Below are 21,100 nucleotides of genomic sequence, written 5' to 3'. Positions count from 1 at the left end.
AGGGTACCTCAAGCCTCAAATACACAAAGAATGGTAAGAATGAGGAAAAAAAAGGTTTAACAAAAGATGTCACAAAGCAAAGGAGCTTTGAGATGTGCAGTGGCAAAGATATAGATGGCACACCAACCAGCCAGTATTTGTAAGGTATAAGACAGCATGGAACAGGTATACCAGGGTAAGAAAGGAGGAACACAGAAACTTTGGAAAGAGTTATAGGATTAGGCAGATGAAAATCCAAAACTATTCCATAACTTCATCAGGATTCAGTAATCTGTCAAGAGACAGCAAATCAGGCTAAGGGATTCACAGGGAAAAACTGAAGAGGATGATGTTAGGATATGTGAGGAACTAAATAACAAGTTCAAAGTATTTTTATACTGGATGGCTCTATAGCCCCAGCATCAGTGAAATGGAATGGGGAAGAGTTTTTTGAAATAACCGAGACATCTAAAAAAGATATCAATAGAGTATCAAAATAAGTTAACCCATACATGGTTCATGGTCTTGATGAAATTTCACCATATGTGCTAAAGATGTGTGCTGATATGCTAAATAAAACACATGAATCACTGTTCAAGATGTCACTGAGGATAGGTAAAAAGCCAAGGGAATGGAGAAGGACAAATGTCATACCTATATATGAGAAAGAAGACTGGGAACAGGAACTGAACAATATACCAGTCTCACTAACAAATCTGGTGTAAGTTTCTGGAAAAGATTAATAGAATGCAAGTAGATGGCTTCCTATGGAGAAGAAATTAAATGAGAGACAGTGTGGTTCTAGGGAAAGGAGGTCATGTGTAACTAACCTCTTCGAGTTCTACAAGAGAGTGAGCTCAGTCCTGGAGAAAAGGGGAGGCTAGGTGGACTGTTTTTATCTGGACTGCCATAAAAAAATTTGACATACTGGCTGATTAAAAAGCTGGATCATTAGGCAGGAATAAAGTGAGATACTCTCATGATGGAGAGAAACTTACCTCTGTAAGAGGGAACAAAAGATTCATGTTAGAGGAGCCTTTTCCAAATTGGTTGAGGTGCCCAGCATAGAGTGTCACAGGATTAGGTTCTGGGATCATTACTCTTCTTGATTTATATCAAAATGAAGGTATGAAACCCTACATGAAAGTTTTTGAAGATTATGAAAAAGTCACGAGGGAAGTGAAAAGCGAGGAGAACAACAGATCACGAGGGGACCTAAAAAGACTCCAAAGTTGGTATGAAATGTGGTCGATGATTCAACCCAAGTAAAAGTGAAGTGATGGGGATGGGACAAAGCAATAGACAACCTCAATGTGGCCATTACCTAGCAGGAAATAAGATTAAGGATTCTGTGTGTTAGAAGACCTTGGGAATCAACATCATCCCTACCTGTCCCCATAGTCTTATATTAGAAGAAGAGTTAGGGAGATCAATTGTAAGAGGATAAGGAAATATTAAGCAAGCTTCTTATATCCTATAGTAGGCTAAAACTTAGAATATACTTCTCAGGTCTGGTCACTGTACTTAACAAAAAAGAGTTCATACAGAAGGTCCAGAGGAGGGCACAACGAAGGTACTACAACTAAGAGAGCTGTTGCATGGAAAAGCTAGAGGCTTTAAATTCACTCACCTTGAAAGAAAGAAGAGTGTAGGATGACCTGATTATAACCTCTAAGTTTTTAAAAGAGATTGACAATGTGGACAGTGAACAGTTCTTCAAGAGATGAAGGTATGGAGCAACCAGAGAATAAAACATGAACTTAAGTAAGAAACTCATTAATAAAGATGTAAAAAACACTTTTATACAATAAGAGTGATGGATGTATGGAACAGAATGACTGAGGACAGGGTAGTGCTGACACGATTCATAAACTTGAAAGGATGTATGAGGATAGAGAATGTTCTAGAGATGGTGCCCTACAAGTGTGAAACTTCCTCCCCATACAGGGCAGAGGTAATGAAAAATACATAATTACAAATAAAGTTTGAGAACCCTCTGCATTACGCTATCTGGGTGTCATGTTCAATAAAACAACTGTATATTCAACAACTCCAAATGAACTGTAGTAAAGTGAGAAGTCATGCAAAGCCAACCAGAGATAAAACATACAAGAACACTGAACAACATTCAATTCAGACATTCAGTAATAACACTTTAGAGTCAAAGTGAGAGCAACGAACAACACTGATTAACAAAAAAATTTTACAACAATGTGATAAGCAATTCACTTATAACAACAGGAAGAACCCATACTTTCCTGACACCACAATAATTATACTTACACTATTTGCTTGGTTCATATCTATAACATCAGATAGTTTATTAGGTTTTAATCTGCCAGAGGTAATTAGTAGTGTGTCAGTCATGCAGACCTAAATGCATTCCTAAAAATTAAGTTTAGAGATGAAAAACCAGTTTCACTGTCCATTTTGTGTAAAAGCCTCTAAATAATTTCCTCATAATCATATGATAATGTATAAACTTTTCTCACAACAAAGATCAATGGTTTAGAAAGAAAATACCATACTTGAGTTTCAAAAATTAAACATATGACATCATCATACTATGAAGTTATGAGAAAAGATTATGAAGCTGTAGACAAAGAAAATCTTGGCAAGTCTGAACTAATGCCATAATCACATGATAATTCTGCACTAATACCATAATCACATGATAATTCTGTGCAAATACCATAATCACATGATAATTCTGTACAAATACCATAATCACATGATAATTCTGTACAAATGCCATAATCACATGATAATTCTGTACTAATACCATAATCACATGATAATTCTGAACTAATGCCATAATCACATGATAATTCTGTACTAATACCATAATCACATGATAATTCTGTACAAATATCATTATCATAGACATATTCCACCTTATCATAATGCATACATGATCATATCATCTGCCTCTCTTATCTGATAAACATATCCCACCTTATCATAATGCATACATGATCATATCCCAAAGCATTATAATGAATATAAGAAAACGTGTTTCTTCACAAAAACAAGGAAAAAATATCTTAATATACAAGAATATGTATTTCGGTATCTAAAGCCTTATAAATGTATCTTACGAACTAAAGGTAAACAACTTGTTAATAATGCCAGTGCTGCATATACAGAAGATGACCATAAAGTCTGTGAAGATATCCAGTAAAAAGAAAGAGGAAAAACACATACAACCAAACATAATGTACAGATACATACACTTCTGTGTTAGGTCACCCACCACACCACACTTCTGTGTTAGGTCACCCGCCACACCACACTTCTGTGTTAGGTCACCTGCCAAGCTACACTTCTGTGTTAGGTCACCTGCCACACCACACTTCTGTGTTAAGTCATCCGCCACACCACACTTCTGTGTTAGGTCACTCGTCACACCACACTTCTGTGTTGGGTCACCCGCCACACCACACTTTTGTGTTAGGTCACCCGCCACACCACACTTCTGTGTTAGGTCACCCACCACACCACACTTCACATTTGCATAAGATATTTACATTTGGGCTTTTCCTTGAAGTGAGCAAGGTTCATTATTGTTGTCATGCAGGACCTGACACCTGTTTAGTACAGACTTGAATATAGTGAAGTTTATATCATTAAGTAGGAACAAAGTCACAGTAATCCATTATATACATTAGAAATTAAGAAGGGTTTATTAAGGCATAACTACAACTATGTGGTATAATCTGTCCTCGTTCAACATTGGCTTTAAAATCTTGATTTCCAATTTTTTCATCTTTACAGAGTTGAGTTTGGAAGGTCAACAAGACATGAACACCAATTGTTTCTTGAATGATTTTGAGGAGGAGGAGGGAAGGATCCCTGTGTGACATACTTGACCTTTAGGAAGGAAGGATGACCTTATATTTAGGTGTTCGGCTTTGTACCACATTAAACTTGAATTATTACAAAAGTAATATTACCATTACTGAGAATGCTTGTCCTATATAGGATATAGTCATGTGGCCAGTGTAGAGGATATGGTCGTGTGGCCAGGGTAGAGGATATGGTCGTGTGGGCAGGGTAGAGGATATGGTCATGCGGCCAGTGTAGAGGATATGGTCGTGCGGCCAGGGTAGAGGATATGGTCGTGTGGCCAGTGTAGAGGATATGGTTGTGTGGCCAAGGTAGAGGATATGGTCGTGTGGCCAGTGTAGAGGATATGGTCGTGTGGCCAGTGTAGAGGATATGGTCGTGTGGCCAGTGTAGAGGATATGGTTGTGTGGCCAGGGTAGAGGATATGGTCGTGTGGCCAGTGTAGAGGATATGGTCGTGTGGCGAGGGTAGAGGATATGGTCGTGTGGGCAGGGTAGAGGATATGGTCGTGTGGCCAGTGTAGAGGATATGGTCGTGTGGCCAGGGTAGAGGATATGGTCGTGTGGGCAGGGTAGAGGATATGGTCGTGTGGCCAGGGTAGAGGATATGGTTGTGTGGGTAGGGTAGAGGATATGGTCATGTGGCCAGAGTAGGAGAAGGTGACTTACCTGCATGTTACCTTGAGTCTGGAAAGCAGTGAAGACCAACATGTACGCCAGACCCAGGATGCCCACGTTCACTGTAGGCTGGGCGATTGGTAGCTTCATGGCGGAAGTAGGCGAGAACAGGTGGTGGTTTCCCTACTCTCACAAGGAGGAATACTAGAACAGGTGGTGGTTTCCCTACTCTCACTAGGAGGAATACTAGAACAGGTGGTGGTTTCCCTACTCTCGCTAGGAAGAACACAAGAACAATAAAATCCAACCATCCAATCGTGAATGACAGGTCAACACGCAGGTTAAGTATCATTTGCCTCACATTTATAATCATTTCAAGAAATCCACACATGGCATGACTATACGAACGAACGAAGAACAAACGCTCTTAAGTAACTAGGTTTCCCGGCCGGATAGCCTGGCACCGCACAAACATAATTACCTTTACTTCAGCTGGAAATGTGTTGGCCACGAAAGCTGTGCGCACTGGCACATGACAACACCTTGTACAACACTAAGACGTAATGCTCTGGTCGACCAACCAGACCTCACACTATAAACCTTGCTCTGGTCGACCGACACACTCTGTACATAAGACAAATGAATAATGAGATCCCCAACATTTAAGCTAAGGATCCATTTTTTCCCCATTCATTCATATTTGCTCGTCTTTTCCTGCTTCAGCGAGGTAGCGCCAGAAACAGACGAAAGGCCACATTCGTTCATACTCAGTCTCTAGCTGTAATGTATAATGCACAGAAACCACAACTCCCTATCCAGGCCCCACAGACCTTTCCATGGTTTACCCTAAACGCTTCACATGCCCTAGTGCAGACCATTGACAGCACGTCGACCCCGGTATACCACATCGTTTCAACTCGCTCTATCCCTTGCACGCCTCTCACCCTCCTGCATGTTCAGGCCCCAATCGCTCAAAATCTTTTCACTCTAGCCTTCCACCTCCAATTTGGTCTCCCACTTCTCCTCGTTCCCTACACCTCTGACACATATATCCTCTTTGTCAATCTTTCCTCACACATTCTCTCCATGTGACCAAACCATTTCAAAACACCCTCTTCTGCCCTCTAAACCACAATCTTTTTATTACCACACATCTCTCTTAACCTTTCATTACTTACTTGATCAAACCACCTCACACCACATATTGTCCTCAAACATCTCATTTCCAGCACATCCATCCTCCTGCGCACAGCTCTATCCATAGCCCACGCCTCGCAACCATACAACATTGTTGGAACCACTATTCCTTCAAACATACCCATTTTTGCTTTCCGAGATAATGTTCTCGACTTCCACACATTCTTCAAGGCTCCCAGGATTTTCGCCCCCTCCCCCACCCTATGATCCACTTCCGCTTCCATGGTTCCATCCGCTGCCAGATCCACTCCCAGATATCTAAAACACTTTACTTCCTCCAGTTTTTCTTCATTCAAACTTACCTCCCAATTGACTTGACCCTCAACCCTACTGTACCTAATAACCTTGCTCTTATTCACATTTACTCTTAACTTTCTTCTTTCACACACTTTACCAAACTCAACCATATATATATATATATATATATATTTTTTTTTTTTGCTTTGTCGCTGTCTCCGCGTTTGCGAGGTATATATATATATATATATATATATATATATATATATATATATATATATATATATATATATATATATATTGGAAAGGATCACAATTTTGCCTGTGATCAAGATATTCCTATGAGTCCTCGTGTTTCATTTTCCCCGTGGACCCATAGGAATATATATATATATATATATATATATATATATATATATATATATATATATATATATATATTCCTTTATCTATTGTACTTTGTCGCTGTCTCCCGCATTAGCGAGGTAGCGCAAGGAAACAGACGAAAGAATGGCCCAACCCACCCACATACACACGTATATACGTACATGTCCACACATGCACATATACATACCTATACATTTCAAGGTATACATATATATACATACAGAGACATATACATATATACACATGTACATAATTCACACTTGCTGCCTTTATTCATTCCCGTCAACACCCCGCCACATAAAATGACAACCCCCTCCCCACGAATGTGCGCGAGCTAGCGCCAGGAAAAGACAACAAAGGCCACATTCGTTCACACTCAATCTCTACCTGTCATGTATAATGCACCGAAACCACAGCTCCCTTTCCACATCGAGGCCACACAGAACTTTCTCTGGTTTACCCCAGATGCTTCACATGCCCTGGTCCAATCTATTGACAACACGTCGACCCCGGTATGCCACATCGTTCCAATTCACTAAATTCCTTGCAGGCCTCTCACCCTCCTGCATGTTCAGGCCCCGATCACACAAAATCTTTTTCACTCCATCTTTCCACCTCCAATTTGGTCTCCCACTTCTCCTCGTTCCCTCCACCTCTGACACATACATCCACTAGAGCTGACCCAGTCTTATCTTTATGACAGTCAGCGAGTGTATGTCATTATGCCTACACTAACACTGTCCTCACAACAACACCTGCTAGTAATGTGGTCATCTGTCCTCACAACAACACCTGCTGGTAATGTGGTCATCTGCCCTCACAACAACACCTGCTGGTAATGTGGTCATCTGTCCTCACAACAACACCTGCTGGTAATGTGGTCATCTGTCCTCACAACAACACCTGCTGGTAATGTGGTCATCTGTCCTCACAACAACACCTGCTGGTAATGTGGTCATCTCTCCTCACAACAACACCTGCTGGTAATGTGGTCATCTGTCCTCACAACAACACCTGCTGGTAATGTGGTCATCTGTCCTCACAACAACACCTGCTGGTAATGTGGTCATCTGTCCTCACAACACCTGCTGTTAGTTTGTTCTGGCAGCAGCAGACAACCCACCACATACAGTTCCCAGCAGCAGGCGACCCACCACAGGTAGTTCCCAGCAGCAGGCGACCCACCACAGGTAGTTCCCAGCAGCAGGTGACCCACCACAGGTAGTTCCCAGCAGGAGGCGACCCACCATAGGTAGTTTCCAGCAGGAGGCGACCCACCAGAGGTAGTTTCCAGCAGGAGGCGACCCACCAGAGGTAGTTCCCAGCAGTAGGCGACCCACTACAAGTAGTTCCCAGCAGCAGACAACCTACCACAGTAGTTCCACCCACCACAGGTGGTAGTTCCCAGCAGTAGGTAACCCACCACAGATAGTTCCCAGGAGCAGGTGACCCACCACAGGTGGTAGTTCCCAGCAGCAGGTGACCCAGCACTCTACCTTCCAATATGAGGTGAAGGTAGCCTGGGGGCGTGTGTGCAGGCAGGAGATTACTTGTATCAACTAACTGTGAACCATGATAACATACATCATCTACTTACTCCCATCACAAGATAAGATAACACACACACACTCACACTCACGATATACAACCCAATCTTTCCCTTCATTTGTCAACTACAGCTACTACCACTACAACAACAACTACTACTACTACAGCTACTACCACTACTACTACTAGTACAACAACAACTACTACTACTACAACAACAACTACTACTACTAAAGCTACTACCACTACTACTACTAGTACAACAACAACTACTACTACAACAACAACAACTACTACTACTACTACAGCTACTACCACTACTACTACTAGTACAACAACAACAACAACTACTACTACAACAACAACCACTACTACTACTACAGCTACTACCACTACTACTACTAGTACAACAACAACAACAACAACAACTACTAATACTACAACAACAACAACTACTACTACTACAGCTACTACCACTACTACTACTAGTACAACAACTACTACAACAACAACAACAACAACTACTACTACTACTACTACTACTACTACTACTACAGCTACTACCACTACTACTACTAGTACAACAACAACTACTACTACAACAACAACTACTACTACTACAGCTACTACCACTACTACTACTAGTACAACAACAACAACTACTACAACAACAACAACTACTACTACTACTACTACAGCTACTACCACTACTACTACTAGTACAACAACTACTACTACAACAACAACAACTACTACTACTACTACTACTACAGCTACTACCACTACTACTACTAGTACAACAACTACTACTACAACAACAACCACTACTACTACAGCTACTACCACTACTACTACTAGTACAACAACAACAACAACAACTACTACTACTACAACAACAACTACTACTACTACTACAGCTACTACCACTACTACTACTAGTACAACAACTACAACAACTACTACTACTACTACTACTACTACTACTACTACTACTACTACTACAGCTACTACCACTACTACTACTAGTACAACAACAACTACTACTACAACAAAAACTACTACTACTACAGCTACTACCACTACTACTACTAGTACAACAACTACTACAACAACAACAACAACAACTACTACTACTACTACTACTACTACAGCTACTACCACTACTACTACTAGTACAACAACAACAACAACAACAACTAGTACTACTACAATAACAACAACTACTACTACTACAGCTACTACCACTACTACTACTAGTACAACAACTACTACAACAACAACAACAACAAAACAACTACTACTACTACTACTACTACTACTACTACTACTACTACAGCTACTACCACTACTACTACTAGTACAACAACAACTACTACTACAACAACAACTACTACTACTACAGCTACTACCACTACTACTACTAGTACAGCAACAACAACAACTACTACTACAACAACAACAACAACTACTACTACAGCTACTACCACTATTACTACTAGTACAACAACAACAACAACTACTACTACAACAACAACTACTACTACTACTACAGCTACTACCACTACTACTACTAGTACAACAACAACAACAACAACAACAACAACAACAACTACTACTACAACAACAACTACTACTACTACTACAGCTACTACCACTACTACTACTAGTACAACAACAACTACTACTACAACAACAACAACTATTACTACTACTACAGCTACTACCACTACTACTACTAGTACAACAACAACTACTACAACAACAACAACAAACACAACTAATTACACAACTACTACATACACAACAACTACTACTACTACACAGCTACTACCACTACTACTACTAGTACAACAACAACTACTACTACAACAACACACAACTATTACTACTACTACAGCTACTACACTACTACTACTAGTACATACAACTAACACAACACTACACTATATCTACTACTAACTACTATTACTACAGCTACTACCATACTATACTACTACTACTACTTTACAAAACTACACTACTACTACTATACTACAACAACAAGAACACTACTACTACTACTACTACTATACTACTACACGAAAACTACTACTACTACTACTACTCAACAATAATAATAATAATATAACTACATATATCTTACAACAATAATAACTACTATAATTACATATACCAATACTGTTATAATACAATACTACTACTAATACTAACAAAAAATAAAAGACAATAATACACTGATAAAATAATAACAATGATACTATAACAACTATAAATAATAATAATAATAATAATAATAATAATAATAATAATAACAACAATAATAATAATAATAATAATAATAATAATAACAACAATAATAATAATAATAAAAATAATAACAATGATAATAATAATAATAATAATAATAATAATAATAATAATAATAATAATAATAACAACAATAATAATAATAATAAAAATAATAACAATGATAATAATAATAATAATAATAATAATAATAATAATAATAATAATAATAACAATAATAATAATAATAAAAATAATAACAATGATAATAATAATAATAATAATAATAATAATAATAATAATAATAATGATATGCTATTAATGTTATAAACGATAATTTCCCACCAGGAGGATGATAAGGTGGATGGTGTCAAGTACCAGGAGGATGATAAGGTGGATGGTGTCAAGTACCAGCAGGATGATAAAGTGGATGGTGTCAAGTACCAGGAGGATGATAAGGTGGATGGTGTCAAGTACCAGGAGGATGATAAGGTGGATGGTGTCAAGTACCAGCAGGATGATAAAGTGGATGGTGTCAAGTACCAGGAGGATGATAAGGTGGATGGTGTCAAGTACCAGGAGGATGATAAAGTGGATGGTGTCAAGTACCAGGAGGATGATAAGGTGGATGGTGTCAAGTACCAGGAGGATGATAAAGTGGATGGTGTCAAGTACCAGGAGGATGATAAGGTGGATGGTGTCAAGTACCAGGAGGATGATAAAGTGGATGGTGTCAAGTACCAGGAGGATGATAAGGTGGATGGTGTCAAGTACCAGGAGGATGATAAGGTGGATGGTGTCAAGTACCAGGAGGATGATAAAGTGGATGGTGTCAAGTACCAGCAGGATGATAAGGTGGATGGTGTCAAGTACCAGGAGGATGATAAGGTGGATGGTGTCAAGTACCAGGAGGATGATAAAGTGGATGGTGTCAAGTACCAGCAGGATGATAAGGTGGATGGTGTCAAGTACCACGAGGATGACAAAGTGGATGGTGTCAAGTACCAGCAGGATGATAAAGTGGATGGTGTCAAGTACCAGCAGGATGATAAGGTGGATGGTGTCAAGTACCAGCAGGATGATAAGGTGGATGGTGTCAAGTACCAGCAGGATGATAAAGTGGATGGTGTCAAGTACCAGCAGGATGATAAAGTGGATGGTGTCAAGTACCAGCAGGATGATAAAGTGGATGGTGTCAAGTACCAGGAGGATGATAAAGTGGATGGTGTCAAGTACCACGAGGATGATAAAGTGGATGGTGTCAAGTACCAGGAGGATGATAAAGTAGATGGTGTCAAGTACCAGGAGGATGATAAGGTGGATGGTGTCAAGTACCAGCAGGATGATAAAGTGGATGGTGTCAAGTACCACGAGGATGATAAAGTGGATGGTGTCAAGTACCAGCAGGATGATAAAGTGGATGGTGTCAAGTACCAGGAGGATGATAAGGTGGATAGTGTCAAGTACCAGCAGGATGATAAAGTGGATGGTGTCAAGTACCAGGAGGATGATAAAGTGGATGGTGTCAAGTACCAGGAGGATGATAAAGTGGATGGTGTCAAGTACCAGGAGGATGATAAAGTGGATGGTGTCAAGTACCAGGAGGATGACAAAGTGGATGGTGTCAAGTACCAGCAGGATGATAAGGTGGATGGTGTCAAGTACCAGCAGGATGATAAAGTGGATGGTGTCAAGTACCAGGAGGATGATAAAGTGGATGGTGTCAAGTACCAGCAGGATGATAAGGTGGATGGTGTCAAGTACCAGGAGGATGATAAAGTGGATGGTGTCAAGTACCAGCAGGATGATAAGGTGGATGGTGTCAAGTACCAGCAGGATGATAAGGTGGATGGTGTCAAGTACCAGGAGGATGATAAAGTGGATGGTGTCAAGTACCACGAGGATGGCGAAGTGGATGGCGTCAAGTACCTGGAAACCAGTCACCCGTGGCAGGGGTCCTGGTGAGCCAGTCATCCGTGGCAGGGGTTCCAGGTAACCAGTCACCCGTGGCAAGGGACCTGGTGAGCCAGTCATCCGTGGCAGGGGTCCTGGGAAGACAGTCACCCGTGGCAGGGGTCCTGGTGAGCCAGTCACCCATGGTAGGGGTCCACCACTAACACTGCTACTGTCTCTGACCTCCTAACCTTTAACCCATCACCGTTCTCTGTACCCTTCCTTCCTTTGCCCCCTTCCCTCAGGACCCCAGCCCTCCCTAACGTCTAACCCCCCGACACAGGGACCAACCAGCATTCCAGCCCCACCCCAACCACCAGCCAATCACGGCTCGTTTTCCCACCTCAACCCACACCGCTCCACCAATCATACCCACTGACGCTCACAACCCCTTCCTCCCCCCACCCCAGCACCACCAGCTGATCCAAGCACACGAAGGACCTGTACATGTCTACCACCAGGGTTCAGTAAGACATGACTACCATCAAGGTTCAGTAAGACATGACTACCACCAGGGTTCAGTAAGACATGTATATCATCAAGGTTCAGTAAGACATGACTACCACCAGGGTTCAGTAACACATGACTACCACCAGGGTTCAGTAAGACATGACTACCATCAAGGTTCAGTAAGACATGACTACCACCAGGGTTCAGTAAGACATGTATATCATCAAGGTTCAGTAAGACATGACTACCACCAGGGTTCAGTAAGACATGACTACCACCAGGGTTCAGTAAGACATGACTACCATCAAGGTTCAGTAAGACATGACTACCACCAGGGTTCAGTAAGACATGTATATCATCAAGGTTCAGTAAGACATGACTACCACCAGGGTTCAGTAAGACATGACTACCATCAAGGTTCAGTAAGACATGACTACCACCAGGGTTCAGTAAGACATGTATATCATCAAGGTTCAGTAAGACATGACTACCACCAGGGTTCAGTAACACATGACTACCACCAGGGTTCAGTAAGACATGACTACCATCAAGGTTCAGTAAGACATGACTACCACCAGGGTTCAGTAAGACATGTATATCATCAAGGTTCAGTAAGACATGACTACCACCAGGGTTCAGTAAGACATGACTACCACCAGGGTTCAGTAAGACATGACTACCATCAAGGTTCAGTAAGACATGACTACCACCAGGGTTCAGTAAGACATGTATATCATCAAGGTTCAGTAAGACATGACTACCACCAGGGTTCAGTAAGACATGACTACCATCAAGGTTCAGTAAGACATGACTACCACCAGGGTTCAGTAAGACATGTATACCATCAAGGTTCAGTAAGACATGACTACCACCAGGGTTCAGTAAGACATGTATACCATCAAGGTTCAGTAAGACATGACTACCACCAGGGTTCAGTAAGACATGTATACCATCAAGGTTCAGTAAGACATGACTACCACCAGGGTTCAGTAAGACATGTATACCATCAAGGTTCAGTAAGACATGACTACCACCAGGGTTCAGTAAGACATGTATACCATCAAGGTTCAGTAAGACATGACTACCACCAGGGTTCGGTAAGACATGTATACCATCAAGGTTCAGTAAGACATGACTACCACCAGGGTTCAGTAAGACATGTATACCATCAAGGTTCAGTAAGACATGACTACCACCAGGGTTCAGTAAGACATGTATACCATCAAGGTTCAGTAAGACATGACTACCACCAGGGGTCAGTAAGACATGACTACCATCAAGGTTCAGTAATACATGTGTACCACCAGGGGTCAGTAAGACATGACTACCACCAGGGTTCAGTAAGACATGTATACCATCAAGGTTCAGTAAGACATGACTACCACCAGGGTTCAGTAAGACATGTATACCATCAAGGTTCAGTAAGACATGACTACCACCAGGGTTCAGTAAGACATGTATACCATCAAGGTTCAGTAAGACATGACTACCACCAGGGTTCAGTAAGACATGTATACCATCAAGGTTCAGTAAGACATGACTACCACCAGGGTTCAGTAAGACATGTATATCATCAAAGGTTCAGTAAGACATGACTACCACCAGGGTTCAGTAAGACATGTATACCATCAAAGGTTCAGTAAGACATGACTACCACCAGGGGTCAGTAAGACATGACTACCATCAAGGTTCAGTAAGACATGTGTACCACCAGGGGTCAGTAAGACATGACTACCACCAGGGTTCAGTAAGACATGTATATCATCAAGGTTCAGTAAGACATGACTACCACCAGGGTTCAGTAAGACATGTATACCATCAAGGTTCAGTAAGACATGTCTACCACCAGGGGTCAGTAAGACATGACTACCACCAGGGTTCAGTAAGACATGTATACCATCAAGGTTCAGTAAGACATGACTACCACCAGGGTTCAGTAAGACATGTATACCATCAAGGTTCAGTAAGACATGACTACCACCAGGGTTCAGTAAGACATGTATACCATCAAGGTTCAGTAAGACATGACTACCACCAGGGTTCAGTAAGACATGACTACCATCAAGGTTCAGTAAGACATGACTACCACCAGGGTTCAGTAAGACATATATACTATCAAGGTTCAGTAAGACATGACTACCACCAGGGTTCAGTAAGACATGACTACCATCAAGGTTCAGTAAGACATGACTACCACCAGGGTTCAGTAAGACATGTATACCATCAAGGTTCAGTAAGACATGACTACCACCAGGGGTCAGTAAGACATATATACCATCAAGGTTCAGTAAGACATGACTACCAACAGGGGTCAGTAAGACATGACTACCATCAAGGTTCAGTAAGACATGACTACCACCAGGGGTCAGTAAGACATATATACCATCAAGGTTCAGTAAGACATGACTACCACCAGGGGTCAGTAAGACATGACTACCATCAAGGTTCAGTAAGACATGACTACCACCAGGGGTCAGTAAGACATGACTACCATCAAGGTTCAGTAAGACATGTGTACCACCAGGGGTCAGTAAGACATGACTACCATCAAGGTTCAGTAAGACATGACTACCACCAGGGGTCAGTAAGACACGACTACCATCAAGGTTCAGTAAGACATGACTACCACCAGGGGTCAGTAAGACATGACTACCATCAAGGTTCAGTAAGACATGTCTACCACCAGGGGTCAGTAAGACATGACTACCATCAAGGTTCAGTAAGACATGACTACCACCAGGGGTCAGTAAGACATGTCTACCACCAGGGGTCAGTAAGACATGTCTACCACCAGGGGTCAGTAAGACATGTCTACCACCAGGATTCAGTAAGACATGACTACCACCAGGGGTCAGTAAGACATGACTACCATCAAGGTTCAGTAAGACATAACTACCACCAGGGGTCAGTAAGACATGTCTACCACCAGGGTTCAGTAAGACATGACTACCAACAGGGGTCAGTAAGACATGTCTACCACCAGGGGTCAGTAAGACATGTCTTCCACCAAGGTTCAGTAAGACATGTCCACCAGCAAGACACAGTAGGCCAAGGGTTGCGGGTGCAGTAAACTGGTCATTACAACACCAGCCAGCCAGAGTCAGCGACCCCAGAATAGCTGTCTGATGTGTGTTGATGCTGGCAATAATAACTTGTCTTGCTCACAACAATTACCCGTCATCTCAACAAGTTATGAGCCGTAACTATTCCCAGGTCAGGAGAGGACTGTTCCCAGGTCAGGAGAGGACTGTTCCCAGGTCAGGTGAGGACTGTTCCCAGGTCAGGTGAGGACTGTTCCCAGGTCAGGAGAGGACTGTTCCCAGGTCAGGAGAGGACTGTTCCCAGGTCAGGTGAGGACTGTTCCCAGGTCAGGAGAGGACTGTTCCCAGGTCAGGAGAGGACTGTTCCCAGGTCAGGAGAGGACTGTTCCCAGGTCAGGTGAGGACTGTTCCCAGGTCAGGTGAGGACTGTTCCCAGGTCAAGAGAGGACTGTTCCCAGGTCAGGAGAGGACTATTCCCAGGTCAGGTGAGGACTGTTCCAAGGTCAGGTGAGGACTGTTCCCAGGTCAGGTGAGGACTGTTCCCAAATCATGACAAGGGATACTGGTACATGTATGCATGTAGGGTACATAGCAAGCGATACATGTATGTATGTAGGGTACATAGCAAGAGATACATGTATGTATGTAGGGTACATAGCAAGAGATACATGTATATATGTAGGGTACATAGCAAGAGATACATGTATGTATGTAGGGTACATAGCAAGAGATACATAGGGTACATAGCAAGAGATACATGTATGTGTGTAGGGTACATAGCAAGAGATACATGCATGTCTGTGGGGTACATAGCAAAGAGATACATGTATGTATATAAGGTACATAGCAAGAGATACATGTATGTATGTAGGTTACATAGCAAGAGATACATGTATGTCTGTGGGGTACATAGCAAAGAGATACAGGTATGTATATAAGGTACATAGCAAGAGATACATGTATGTATGTATGTATGTAGGGTACATAGCAAGAGATACATGCATGTATGTAGGGAACATAGCAAGAGATACATGTATGTATGTAGGGTACATAGCAAGAGATACATGTATGTATGTATGTAGGGTACATAGCAAGAGATACATGTATGTATGTAAGGTACATAGCAAGAGATACATGTATGTAGGGTACATAGCAAGATATACATGTGTGTATGTGGGGTACATAGCAAGAGATACATGTATGTATGCAGGGTACATAGCAAGAGATACATGTATGTATGTATGTATGTAGGGTACATAGCAAGAGATACATGTATGTATGTATGTAGGGTACATAGCAAGAGATACATGTATGTATGTAGGGTACATAGCAAGAGATACATGTATGTATGTAGGGTACATAGCAAGAGATACATGTATGTACATAGGGTACATAGCAAGAGAAACATGTATGTATGTAGGGTACATAGTAAGAGATACTGTATGTATGTAGGGTACATAGCAAGAGATACATGTATGTAGGGTACACAGCATGAGATACATGTATGTATGTAGGGTACATAGCAAGAGATACGTATGTATGTAGGGTACATAGCAAGAGATACATGTATGTATGTAGGGCACATAGCAAGAGATACATGTATGTATGTATGTAGGGTACATAGCAAGAGATACATGTATGTATGGTACATAGCAAGAGATACATGTATGGTACATAGCAAGAGATACATGTATGTATGTATGTAGGGTACATAGCAAGAGACAAATGTATGTATGTAGGGTACATAGCAAGAGATACATGTACGTATGTAGGGTACATAGCAAGATATACATGTATGTATGTGGGGTACATAGCAAGAGATACATGTATGTATGTAGGGTAAATAGCATGAGATACATGTATGTATGTAGGGTTCATAGCAACAGATACATTTATGTCTGTGGGGTACATAGCAAAGAGATACATGTATGTATATAAGGTACAAAGCAAGAGATACATGTATGTATGCAGGGTACATAGCAAGAGATGCATGTATGTATGTAGAGTACATAGCAAGAGATACATGTATGTATGTAGGGTACACAGCAAGAGATACATGTATGTATGTAGGGTACATAGCAAGAGATACGTGTACTTATGTAGGGTACATAGCAATAGATACATGTATGTACGTATGTAGGGTACATAGCAAGAGATACATGTATGTATGTAGGGTACATAGCCGGAGATACATGTATGTATGTAGGGTACATAGCAAGAGAAACATGTATGTATGTAGGGTACACAGTAAGAGATACTGTATGTATGTATGTATGTATGTAGGGTACATAACAAGAGATACATGTATGTATGTAGGGTACATAGCAAGAGATACATGTATGTAGGTAGGGTACATAGCAGAGATACATGTATGTATGTAGGTTACATAGCAAGAGATACATGTATGTATGTAGGGTACATAGCAAGAGATACATGTATGGTACATAGCAAGAGATACATGTATGTATGTAGGGTACATAGCAAGAGATACATGTATGTATGTAGGGTACATAGCAAGAGATACATGTATGTATGTAGGGTACATAGCAAGAGATACATGTATGTATGTAGGGTACATAGCAAGAGATACATGTATGTATGTAGGGTACATAGCAAAGAGATGCATGTATATATGTAGGGTACATAGCAAGAGATACATGTATGTATGTAGGGTACATAGCAAGAGATACATGTATGTAGGGTACATAGCAAGAGATACATGTATGTATGTATGTATGTATGTATGTAGGGTACATAGCAAGAGATACATGTATGTCTGTGGGGTGCATAGCAAGAGATACATGTATGTATGTAGGGTACACAGCAAGAGATACATGTATGTATGTATGTATGTAGGGTACATAGCAAGAGATACATGTATGTATGTAGGGTACATAGCAAGATACATGCATGTATGTAGGGTACATAGCAAGAGATACATGTATGTATGTAGGGTACATAGCAAGAGATACATGTATGTATGTAGGGTACATAGTAAGAGATACATGCATGTATGTAGGGTACATAGCAAGACATACATGTATGTATGTAGGGTACATAGCAAGAGATACATGTATATATGTAGGGTACATCGCAAGAGATACATGCATATATGTAGGGTACATAGCAAGAAATATATGTATGTATGTAGGGTACATATCAAGAGATACATGTATGTATGTAGGGTACATAGCAAGAGATACATGTATATATGTAGGGTACATAGCAAGAGATACATGTGTGTATGTAGGGTACATAGCAAGATACATGTATGTATGTAGGGTACATAGCAAGAGATACAAGTATGTATGTAGGGTACATAGCAAGAGATACATGTATGTATGTAGGGTACATAGCAAGAGATACATGTATGTATGTAGGGTACATAGCAAGAGATACATGTATGTATGTAGGGTACATAGCAAGAGATACATGTATGTATGTAGGGTACATAGCAAGAGATACATGTATGTATGTATGTAGGGTACATAACAAGAGATACATGTATTGATGTAGGGTACATAGCAAGAGATAATTGTATTGATGTAGGGTACATAGCAAGAGATACATGTATGTATGTAGAGTACATAGCAAGAGATACATGTATGTATGTAGGGTACATAGCAAGAGATACATGTACTGATGTAGGGTACATAGCAAGAGATACATGTATTGATGTAGGGTACATAGCAATAGATACATGTATTGATGTAGGGTACATAGCAAGAGATACATGTATTGATGTAGGGTACATAGCAAGAGATACATGTATGTATGTACGGTACATTGCAAGAGATACATGTATTGATGTAAGGTACATAGCAAGAGATAATGGTACATGAAGGTTTCCCCAGAACAGATGATGATGATGATGACCAGGTTGCACATGTTAGTAGTGTTGTCGTAGCATGATACACATGTGGAAGGTTACCACCACATAAGCTACTGACATATTGTACATTACCAAACTCACCCACATGTGGTGTAAGTGGTCATCATTCTTGTTACAAAAATAATTAATGCAAGTTAAGCTTTATTAACAGTAATGGTTGTAATAAATGAACGTCTCAATACATTTGTATCTACCAAACTTCACAAAGCAACATTTCCTTTCTCCTCTGTCTGTGGTGCATGATGATAACAACACGTGCAAGCCAGGCATATATATGGTCGGGTGTTGTAGGTGAGGGGTACAACCAGTAGGTGCCTAGCAGGGTCACCTGCTGTTGTAGGTGAGGGGTACAACCAGTGTGTACCTGGCAGGGTCAGCTGCTGTTGTTGGTGAGGGGTACAACCAGTGGGTGCCTGGCAAGGTCAACTGGAGTTGTAGGTGAGGGGTACAACCAGTGGGTACCTGGCAGGGTCAGCCAGTGTTGTAGGTGAAGGGTAAAACCAGTGGGTACCTCACAGGGTCAGCCGGTGTTGTAGGTGAGGGGTACAACCAGTGGGTGCCTGGCAGGGTCAGCTGCTGTTGTAGGTGAGGGGTACAACCAGTGGGTACCTGGCAGGGTCAGCCGGTGTTGTAGGTGAGGGGTACAACCAGTGGGTACCTGGCAGGGTCAGCTGGTGTTGTAGGTGAGGGGTACAACCTGTGGGTGACTGGCAGGGTCAGCCGGTGTTGTAGGTGAGGGGTACAACCAGTGGGTGACTGGCAGGGTCAGCCGGTGTTGTAGGTGAGGGGTAAAACCAGTGGGTACCTCACAGGGTCAGCCGGTGTTGTAGGTGAAGGGCAAAACCAGTGGGTACCTCACAGGGTCAGCCAGTATTGTAGGTGAGGGGTACAACCAGTGGGTACCTGGCAGGGTCAGCTGGTGTTGTAGGTGAGGGGTACAACCAGTGGGTGACTGGCAGGGTCAGCCGGTGTTGTAGGTGAAGGGTAAAACCAGTGGGTACCTCACCGGGTCAGTTGTAGGTGAAGGGTACAACCAGTGGGTGCCTGGCAGGGTCAACTGCTGTTGTAGGTGAGGGGTACAACCAGTGGGTACTTGGCAGGGTCAACTGCTGTTGTAGGTGAGGGGCACAACCAGTGTGTACTTGGCAGGGTCAGCCGGTGTTGTAGGTGAGGGGTACAACCAGTGGGTACCTGGCAGGGTCAGCTGGTGTTGTAGGAGAGGGATACAACCAGTGGGTGACTGGCAGGGTCAGCCGGTGTTGTAGGTGAGGGATACAACCAGTGGGTGCCTGACAGGGTCAGCCGGTGTTGCAGGTGAGGGATACAACCAGTGGGTGCCTGGCAGGGTCAACTGCTGTTGTAGGTGAGGGGTACAACCAGTGGGTACCTGGTAGGGTCAGCCGGTGTTGTAGGTGAGGGATACAACCAGTGGGTGCCTGGCAGGGTCAGCTGGTGTTGTAGGTGAGGGGTATAACCAGTGGGTACCTGGCAGGGTCAGCTGGTGTTGTCGGTGAGTGATACAACCAGTGGGTGACTGGCAGGGTCAGCCGGTGTTGTAGGAGAGGGATACAACCAGTGGGTGCCTGACAGGGTCAGCCGGTGTTGTAGGTGAGGGATACAACCAGTGGGTGCCTGGCAGGGTCAGCTGGTGTTGTAGGTGAGGGGCA

General features: G+C 42.0%; 1 protein-coding gene across 14 annotated transcripts in view; it reads right to left on the bottom strand.

The window, feature by feature from the left end:
* The window catches only part of LOC139766416 (UNC93-like protein MFSD11), a 138,466-nt gene that overhangs the window by 55,991 nt on the left and 61,375 nt on the right, over positions 1-21,100 (bottom strand). The window contains exons 1-2 of one of the 14 annotated variants that reach the window (XM_071695065.1): positions 7,687-7,892; positions 4,494-4,718 (exon numbers count right to left, since the gene is read on the bottom strand). The exons of 5 other annotated variants lie outside the window; for them this stretch is intronic. In XM_071695065.1, the coding sequence (XP_071551166.1) occupies positions 4,494-4,592 (99 nt within the window). In that variant the 5' untranslated portion in view covers positions 4,593-4,718; positions 7,687-7,892. Of the gene's footprint in view, positions 1-4,493; positions 6,075-7,510; positions 7,893-12,026; positions 12,340-21,100 lie in introns of those variants that run through there. 8 more of the 14 variants (XM_071695067.1, XM_071695066.1, XM_071695069.1 and 5 more) reach the window with 8 other exon arrangements.

This window comes from Panulirus ornatus, chromosome 57 (assembly GCF_036320965.1).
Source record: "Panulirus ornatus isolate Po-2019 chromosome 57, ASM3632096v1, whole genome shotgun sequence".
Classification (NCBI taxonomy): Eukaryota; Metazoa; Arthropoda; class Malacostraca; order Decapoda; family Palinuridae; genus Panulirus; species Panulirus ornatus.
This window is presented reverse-complemented; position numbering and strand designations above follow the sequence as displayed.